This window comes from Nerophis lumbriciformis, linkage group LG30 (assembly GCF_033978685.3).
Source record: "Nerophis lumbriciformis linkage group LG30, RoL_Nlum_v2.1, whole genome shotgun sequence".
Classification (NCBI taxonomy): Eukaryota; Metazoa; Chordata; class Actinopteri; order Syngnathiformes; family Syngnathidae; genus Nerophis; species Nerophis lumbriciformis.
Genome location: NC_084577.2, coordinates 9,628,426 through 9,638,666, shown reverse-complemented (window position 1 = coordinate 9,638,666; position 10,241 = coordinate 9,628,426). Strand labels below are relative to the sequence as shown.

At 39.5% G+C, this 10,241-nt stretch overlaps 1 protein-coding gene across 3 annotated transcripts in view; it reads left to right on the top strand.

Moving 5' to 3' along the window:
* The first annotated feature begins 2,468 nt into the window (after nucleotides 1-2,468).
* The window catches only part of nf1a (neurofibromin 1a), a 210,755-nt gene continuing 202,982 nt past the window's right edge, over nucleotides 2,469-10,241 (top strand). For all 3 annotated transcript variants that reach the window (XM_061925507.1, XM_061925508.1, XM_061925506.1), the window contains exon 1: nucleotides 2,469-2,722. In XM_061925507.1, the coding sequence (XP_061781491.1) occupies nucleotides 2,663-2,722 (60 nt within the window). In that variant the 5' untranslated portion in view covers nucleotides 2,469-2,662. The remainder of the gene's footprint in view (nucleotides 2,723-10,241) is intronic.

The following is a 10,241-nucleotide window of genomic DNA, read 5'->3' as shown; positions in this document are numbered from 1 at the left end:
AAGCCTTGTGGTTGTTCCATCTGGTATGCGAATGCTCCCATTAAAATCTCCTGACGATTGAGGGTACCCCCCTCATGAAACAGGCCTGTAGAGATGAAATAGTCTTGTGATTTTTTTTCCCCACACATACATATATATATATATATATATAAATATATATATCTACATCCTGAAAATATGCAAACAAAACTGTGTTTGGATAATTGATACTTCAAACTTGCATAAATAAATATTAAGGAATATAACATAACTTGGCTTCTGAGAGCTTCAAATTGTGGTGAAGAAAATCCTAAAGTTGTTGATAAACAAGCAATTATTTTAATAATTAAATATGGTCATTTTAAATGAATTATTATGATAATTTAAAATTAATTATTTCAAATATGTTTATTTTAATGTAAAATTCTATGGCTGGATGTAATAAGCAGTCAAAAAAAAAATACAATTAATTTTGATGTTTATAGCAAAATATAGTAAACATGTATTTAGTTTTTTAAATTTTTTTTATTAATAAATATCTATTTATTTTTAGGTAAGATAAACATAATAATACAATGTATCTCTAGTCTGGATGATTTAGTTCTTGTCACCCTGTTGTCCTCCCGTAGTGAAAAAAGGCTGTAGTCACTCAGGTCCGCATGGAGCTGGAGGGGCCGTGGCCTCCAGCTCCGGCTGAAAATCGGGAGATTTTCGGGAGAATATTTGTCCCGGGAGGTTTTCGGGAGAGGCGCTGAATTTCGGGAGTCTCCCGGAAAATTCGGGAGGGTTGGCAAGTATGGGTCTGACGAGTCCACATTTCAAATTGTTTTTGGAAACTGTGAATGTCGTGTCCTCCGGACCAAAGAGGAAAAGAACCATACGGATTGTTATAGGCGCAAAGTTGAAAAGCCAGCATCTGTGATGGTATGGGGGTGTATTAGTGCCCAAGACATGGGTAACTTACACATCTGTGAAGGCGCCATTAATGCTGAAAAGGACATACAGGTTTTGGAGCAACATATGTTGCCATCCAAGCAACGTTACCATGGACGCCCCTGCTTATTTCAGCAAGACAATGCCAAGCCACGTGTTACATCAACGTGGCTTCATAGTAAAAGAGTGCGGGTACTAGACTGGCCTGCCTGTAGTCCAGACCTGTCTCCCATTGAAAATGTGTGGCGCAATATGAAGCCTAAAATACCACAACGGAGACCCCCGGACTGTTGAACAACTTAAGCTGTACATCAAGCAAGAATGGGAAAGAATTCCACCTAAGAAGCTTAAAAAATGTGTCTCCTCAGTTACCAAACGTTTACTGAGTGTTGTTAAAAGGAAAGGCCATGTAACACAGTGGTGAACATGCCCTTTCCCAACTACTTTGGCACGTGTTGCAGCCATGAAATTCTAAGTTAATTATTATTTGCAAAAAAAAAAAAAAAGTTTATGAGTTTGAAAATCAAATATCTTGTCTTCGTAGTGCATTCAATTGAATATGGGTTGAAAAGGATTTGCAAATCATTGTATTCCGTTTATATTTACATCTAACACAATTTCCCAACTCATATGGAAACGGGGTTTGTAAACTACAGGTGTCAAACTCAGGGCCCAGGGGCCAAATCTTGCTTGCCACATCAATTTGCGGGACTCACGAAAGATAAAGTGTGTCAATAATGTACTAAATCTTTCTTTCTAATTTTATTCATTGTTTCCATTTACTGCATGAAAGTGCATATTTTTTCAACTTTAATATCTGCTCATGCAACAAATAGATATATATATATATATATAAAAAAAAAAAAACTTAAATAAATACTTAAATATTTTCTTGTCACCTTGACCTTTTTCAAGCAAGTTATCTATCAATTTGTGCAAACAAAAAAATCAAATAATAAAATGCATAGATAATTGTGTAATAACATTAAGAGACAAGTATATATTCTATAATAATACACATTTACTGTGGGCAGCACGGTGAGACAGGGGTTAGTGTGTGTGCCTCACAATAAAAGGTACTATTACTTTAGTTTAAATACCCATTGTTTTTCTTCTTCTCTCAGGTGACGCATGCGCTCCAGCAAGATGACCTGACAGCGGCGTTTATTGCGGAAGTCATACATGTTTACTTCAAAATAAACAATTTTCAGGTAATTATCAGTTTATTTTTTTTGGTTAAAATTACTTCAAAGTACATAGATAAAAACACGCTTTTTGATGGACCCATTATCATGATTATTATGCTGAGAGAAAAAAACTCTTAAAATCTACCAAAATGATTATTTAATCGTTCAGCTTGATTTCATTGCACTATATGGATCATAAACATTTCAATTGTTGATTTTTAATCAGGTATTTCTTTTATTGTTTTAGTCTTCATAGCGATTAATGCACGATACTCATTCATATCCGGTTGAGTATATTACGCTGAAGACCACGGAAGTGTTTTTTTGTGGCAAAGTTAACTTGATCCTGCGCTCCAACGCCTCCCATCAATTCCTCTGAAGAAGACTTCCGGTGGTGATAATGGCGGTGGCATGGTGAATCCCACGGAATGAGAAAAATTCTGGCCGCTTTCGTCCTCTCCCATCGATTCAGGGCGGATTTATATGCGATTTTGGCTTTGACAGATTAAGCCTCGTACAGTGGATTTTGCAGCACAAGCACGGCTGTGTCTCCCCGCTCGGCCATGGCGGCTCACAAACCAGTGGAATGGGTCCAGGCCGTGATTACTAGATTTGATGAGCAGGTAAGATGGGTGCATATGATTTTATAGACGATAGCATCTCTTCTGTCTGTTTACTTGCAGAATTAATACGACATCTAGCTAAATAATCTGCTGTTTTTATTTAAGAAGCACATGACGACTGAACTGTGTGGTGCTTTTAAAGAGGAGGCATTTCTAGCTAGCGTCGTCTCCACCGTGGATCGTCACGTTTATCTGTCCGGGCTTGCACAGACTTGGCCAGTCATGAGGATAAATACAAACCTTACAAGTCAACACTTTGGTGACATCTAAATGCGTGCATTAACACAACAGTAAAGTTTTCGCTAAAGCTGTCTTCCACATAGCCTGACCAGCAAACGTTAGCAGGCCTAGCTGTGTGTTGTAAACAAATCAAATGTGACAGGGCGTGCATACTGCTCTTGTTCATTTTGCATTTGTAAGCTTCCACGCCTTTTTCCCCGTCAGTGTTGTCATGGTATTGTATGGCATGGCATGGCTTATTTAATTACCCGAAGGAACATCCCGTGGTTACATCTGCACAATTCAACATATCCAAAAAGGAGTAGGAAGACGTAGAGCTTATAATATCCTACCGCTTCTCCATAGGTTCACACCTGTCGTTTTTGGGGCCGATTACAGGGGAACTGCACTTTTTTGGGGAATTTTGCACATTATTCACAATCCTTAAAACAGGAACACATATGTTTTTCTTGCATTCTAACCGTAAAAAAAATCAGAGCCTACGGGAGTTGCTCTATTCTGCCTCTACAGCGCTTACAAAACATCCAAAACCTCCATTAATGTTTTGTATACAAGATGTACGGGCATGTTCACCACTGTGTTACATGGCCTTTCCTTTTAACAACACTCAGTAAACGTTTGGGAACTGAGGAGACACATTTTTTAAGCTTCTCAGGTGGAATTCTTTCCCATTCTTGCTTGATGTACAGCTTAAGTTGTTTAACAGTCCGGGGGTCTCCGTTGTGGTATTTTAGGCTTCATAATGCGCCACACATTTTCAATGGGAGACAGGTCTGGACTACAGGCAGGCCAGTCTAGTACCCGCACTCTTTTACTATGAAGCCACGTTGATGTAACACGTGGCTTGGCATTGTCTTGCTGAAATAAGCAGGGGCGTCCATGGTAACGTTGCTTGGATGGCAACATATGTTGCCCCAAAACCTGTATGTACCTTTCAGCATTAATGGCGACTTCACAGATGTGTAAGTTACCCATGTCTTGGGCACTAATACACCCCCGTACCATCACAGATGCTGGCTTTTCAACTTTCCGCCAATAACAATCCGGATGGTTCTTTTCCTCTTTGGTCCGGAAGACACGACATCCACAGTTTCCAAAAACAATTTGAAATGTGGACTCGTCAGACCACAGAACACTTTTCCACTTTGTATCAGTCCATCTTAGATGAACTCAGGCCCAGCGAAGCGGACGGCGTTTCTGGGTGTTGTTGATAAACGGTTTTCGCCTCGCATAGGAGAGTTTTAACTTGCACTTACAGATGTAGCGACCAACTATAGTTACTGACAGTGGGTTTCTGAAGTGTTCTTGAGCCTATGTGGTGATATCCTTTACACACTGATGTCGCTTGTTGATGCAGTACAGCCTGAGGGATTGAAGGTCACGGGCTTAGCTGCTTACGTGCAGTGATTTCTCCAGATTCTCTGAACCCTTAGATGATATTATGGACCGTAGATGGTGAAATCCCTAAATTCCTTGCAATAGCTGGTTAAGAAAGGTTTTTCTTAAACTGTTCAACAATTTGCTCACGCATTTGTTGACAAAGTGGTGACCCTCGCCCCATCCTTGTTTGTGAATGACTGAGCATTTCATGGAATCGACTTTTATACCCAATCATGGCACCCACCTGTTCCCACTTAGCCTGCACACCTGTGGGATGATCCAAATAAGTGTTTGATGAGCATTCCTCAACTTTATCAGTATTTATTGCCACCTTTCCCTACTTCTTTGTCACGTGTTGCTGGCATCAAATTCTAAAGTGAATGATTATTTGCAAAAAAAAAATGTTTATCAGTTTGAACATCAAATATGTTGTCTTTGTAGCATATTCAACTGAATATAAGTTGAAAATGATTTGCAAATCATTGTATTCCATTTATATTTACATTTACACAATTTCCCAACTCATATGAAAACGGGGTTTGTACCTTCAAGGTACTCAAAGCGCTTTGACACTATTTCCACATTCACCTGTTCACGCACACATTCACACACTGATGGCAGTAACCACGACCCATCAGGAGCAAGGGTGAAGTTTCTTACTCAAGGACACAACGGACGTGACTAGGTTGGTAGAAGCTGGGGATTGAACCAGGAACCCTCAGGTTGCTGGCACGGCCACTCTCCCAACCGTATATATGTAATGTAGTAACAAGCACATCTATAATAACATGTAATATTAACGTATTTTGCTCATTTTAAGCATATGGTGGCGCAATAATTTCACAAACGTATCATGACGTCTGCTTTTTCCTCTGACAACAACACTGTTTACTACTCACTGCACACTTCATGAGAGCCAACAAACATTACTTACTGTACAATGTCTGCTCTTACTGGGATGTCCACTGTTAGGATATTGATGTATTCCTGTTTTGATGAAGAATGACTCAAAATCCCTGAAAGAAAAAAGGGGTGTCACACCAAGCACCTTTCGTGTCTTTCTCGTCATTTGTGGGTCTAAATCGGATGACAAAGTTGACCAACTTCTCGGATTATGTCTTCATCCTTCTACTATCAAGGTGAGAGGCATTTATAAATGGTCTTGAATAAACTTTCACAAGCTCCAAGGCGAGAAAGCAGTTTACTAGCCGATGATGTCAACATGGCTGCACAAGCGTGTTAACTCTTAGTTATCACTGTGCCGCTAAAACTATACCGTCTGCATTAGCGCTTATAATAACAATATCACTAATACTTGGTCAATATTCAGGTTACAAAATGTAAATTGAGTATTGTTGGCAGTTTTTGGATGGTTATTTAGAAGGCTTTATGGGGATATAGACAACCTCCCATTGACTCCATTGTAAGAAGACTTTTATTTACCAGTTAGAGTGTATTCCAAAAATACATCTGTCTTGTCTCATAATGATTGTGGACAATAGGAAAATTCCCAAAAATGTGCAGTTCCCCTTCAAAGCACCACTTAAGAACTTTCAGTTTTGGTTGATTTTAGCTGCGCCGATGGACCAAAGCGGTAGTGTTTTGCCTGTAGGAAGACCACATTTCCCATGAGGACTAGCGCATATAGCGACAAACTGACACGATAATACCACAAGGATTCGGTCCTTTATCTTTCCACATTGGAACCTACATATTTTACTCAAACATTATATTTGCGGTTTGCAGTTATCGCATTGTTTTTTCTTTATACAATATTTTTGATTTTTTTTGCTTGGCTGGTTGTGTCAGTGTTGAACAGCAAACTATCAAGCTGGTGGCTATTTATTGCTACCACGCACATTTCTGATAGCTAACTTTAGCATTATCATTTTGATTTGAGCATTGAAAGTCACTTACTAGTTTAGCAGTAGCAGAGGCAAGGCAGTGTTGGTCTTAAATCCCATGTCTTTGAGCTCACGCCAGCAAGTGAAAGCCAAGGCAATGTAGATCTTTGATTGTCCCTCTTTTTCTTTTTTTGCCTCCTCCGAGAAAACTTTTCATTTCTTTGGTGGTTTTGTAGCTTCTGCCATGATAGCAGATGTAGGCGTTCTTCTTTTAGTTTTCTGGCGGCACGTAGGCGTTCTCATTCTGTCTTTTTAACGAATGGAGAAAGGGGGAGTGACGTAAGCCGCAAAGAAAGTCAGCACATTTGTAGTTTTTTGCGTGGCAGGGTTCCCACCACCCTCCTCAGAATTGCTCAGTGCCAGTGAAAGCAATACAGACACTGTCAGGCCATGACAGAGGTGTCATTCAACTAGTTGTAAGTCAATGTATCATCCCAAAAGTTCTGAAAATATTTTATGAAGGTTGAAAAGTTACTTAGTGCTGCTTTAAAACTGACTACCGTCCATTTGCTTTGCTCGAATGTTTTGCTTGGTGAAGTGGGAGCGCAGTACAAGGCAGGACCAAAATGGGGGACTAAACCCTGATTTCCACAGGATGCGGAACAGCAGCGGAACTTAGCTGACACGGAACGAAACTGTCCTATGCTGTCTGGCAATCCCCACCGCCTTTCTGTTGCCGCTCCGCTGTGCAGCAAAATAACACAGACTTTTAGGAAATCTCCCAAAGTAAACACTGAAGTAAACACCCTGGAACATCTTGAGGTTTGCCGTCCATCCATACCCACAGGCGGGCGCATCTGTGACGGAATTGACTTTACTGGTGAAAAAGACGACAGTTTTGCCCTGTAGAATGACAACTGTATTTTTTTTGTAGCAAGCAACAACAGTAACATCATCCCTACCAAGTGTTGCACACACACGCACGCACGCACACACACATACATACATACATACATACATACACGCACACACACACATTCATACATTTCATTCAACTCCTACAAACAACTTTCCTGCTTCACTGGCCCCTGTATCAACTAGTATTTGTCACAGTCCCCCAAATAGCTGCCCGGGATATGCCTGTACGTTTTTTACTTTTGGACCTCAAGAATCAGCATATTCTCATCCATTTGTGTCAACAAAGTTGAATTACATCTGAAAACATTTGACTAGTTGTCTTTATGTCCGTCTCCACCCATTAGGATGGTTCAAATTGTAAAATATGATCCACCTTAAGACGGACTATTTTATTTTAAAATGTGAACCGGATAGTTTATTTCGTGTTTGTGCACGACTTCCTGTTCAACACACGCAGATTTTAGCGAAATTGAATGGATTTGTTGCGGCAGGGATGCTGAACTTCACCGCCATGTCTGTGCCGTTTCGCAGGCAGTGGAAACGGACACATTGACTTGAATAAAAACGGAAAGAGTCTGTCGCTGTGGCGGTACCGCTGTCGTTTAGCATCCAGTGGAAATCTGGGGTAAAGTGTACCATATACTAAGTTCAGTATATGGCTGAAAACTGTATCACAATATAGTTTTTTTTTAGATTGGTCAATATCGATAATTATATATATTTTTTCCCTGACCAATAGAAAATATGGACCAGGGGAAAAATATATGAAATGTTAACATCTTTATTTCAAGTGTAACCTTCCTCTGATTATAATCCCCTCAGCTATCAAGGCAGAAAGGAAAGGAAATGTCAACACAACAATAGAAAACACTTAATCACTGAAACAAAATTATAAAATCACAAACACTTAACAATAACCTCTTAAAATTAAGGTGCAAAAAAGTTGCATGTAAGAAATGCTTAAAATGTAAGAAAATAGTGCAAAGTGTGAAAATGTAAACATAAAGAAACCTGAGAACAAATGTTTTGCAGGTTTACCGCCAGGAAATTACGTGGTTTGTTTAACATTTAATTTGGTATTGTTTATTGTTTGATTATGGAAATTATTTTTTGTTTTGTAGTAGTTATTATTCAAATATTATTAGGTCAAATTATTATTTTAAAGGAGCACAGTTTTGCACTTAATTTCTTACCTGTTGTTTCTGTACCTCCGAATAGGGAATAGACAAGGGTTGAAAAGAAAAAAGGTGTGCACTGCGAAGGACTACAGTCTGTTTGAAAAAAATTGTGTGTTCTGGGTAGGGGTGTAACGGTACACAAAAATTTTGGTTCGGTACGTACCTCGGTTTAGAGGTCACGGTTCGGTTAATTTTCGGTACAGTAAGAAAACAACAAAATATAGATTTTTGGGTTATTTATTTACCAAATTTGCAAAATCTTCCACCAAAAATATTTTTCTTAGTGGAATATTTGATGTGAAGTAATCGGAACCTTGGATAGGTCAATAATTCATAATAACATTGATTTTGATTCAATATTATGTTTTGAGCAATGACCGTTTGAAAGAAAAAAAAACAGCTTTGTTTTATTAGTCAACATTGCAACTTTTTCTAAATTACATTTAACCTTTAAGCTTTTTTATTTCACTTTTGTTATGTTTATGTTTATTTTAATAGTATTTTTAGAATGTGCCGTGGGCCTTTAAAACATTAGCTGTGGGCCGCAAATGGCCTCCAGGACACACTTTTGACACCCCTGCTATAGATAATAAAAAATTAAATCTATGGATAAAAAGCAGAGCCTTGCGACGCATGCGCGTTTATCATAACTCTCTCGCTCTCTCTGTCTCTGCCCCTCCCTCACGAATGCTGATGCGCGCACAATTTCATTTGGTTTTTGGCGTGGCGAAGTTGGTAGAGTGGCCATGCCAGCAATTGGAGTGTTGCTGGTTACTGGGGTTCAATCCCCACCTTCTACCATCCTAGTCATGTCTGTAGCGTCCTTGGGCAAGACACTTCACCCCTTGCTCCTGATGGCTGCTGGTTAGCGCCTTGCATGGCAGCTCCCGCCATCACTGTGTGAATGTGTGTGTGAATGGGTAAATGTGGAAATACTGTCAAAGCGCTTTGAGTACCTTGAAGGTAGAAAAGCGCTATACAAGTATAACCCATTTATCATTTATTTATTTATTTTAACCCCTTCTTAACCCTGAACGTATATTGAAAATACACGCAACCCTAACTCAAAATGCCGGACATTTGAGGCATTTAAGAAACTCCGCCCTGACAGCTCCGCAAAAGAGGACATGTCCGGTGAAAAGAGGACGTATGTTCAGTCTATCGTAGCCCGTTAGCTGCTAGCATGCCGTGTGTTGTGCCTCGGTGTGCATTGTTTACACAACGTGCGTTACGCTACTTAATATGTCCGTGTGGAAACTCGTTCGGTACATCTCCGAACCGGAACCCTCGTACCGAAACGGTTCAATACAAATACATGTACCGTTACACCCCTAGTTCTGGGTCACATGCACATTTTTACCAGCTGATTAGTGATGTAATGATTAAACCTCAGTAAAATACTAAGCTTTTAGTATGACAGTTTTGATTTTTTTTTTTATTGTGAAACCGGGATTGATTAACACACTTCAAAAAATTTGCGGTGATACTGTTTTTCCTATAGAAGCAGCTAGCGTCTTGTTATTCTCTGGCTGACCAAATGCATATTTGGTGTGTATAAAAGGGGACTTACGATCCATATTGCCACCTGTTGTACGGTGTTTTAACGAAAAATTACATTCACACATGTTCCCATTATGTGTTTATGAGCAAAGTTACAGATACCGCCACATTTATTTGTCGCAGGCCGTAACAGATGATTGGATGGTAAACACTGGTGTATGCATTAAAAGTGAATCACATATAAGTCATGAAAGGTGAAATAGTAGTAGAAATGCTCTTCCATAGCCAACATAAAGTCGTGTGTAGAATGTTACCTTTGGTTTGGATTTGATGTCAGCTTTTCCCATGTTTGCAAACACACCGTCCATGCCTGAAAGGAGATTGGCGGAGAATGAGGAAGTGTTGTTGTGTGTCCGGGGACGCACATACTCAGGAGATGAAAGTGTTTGCACGGGAAGT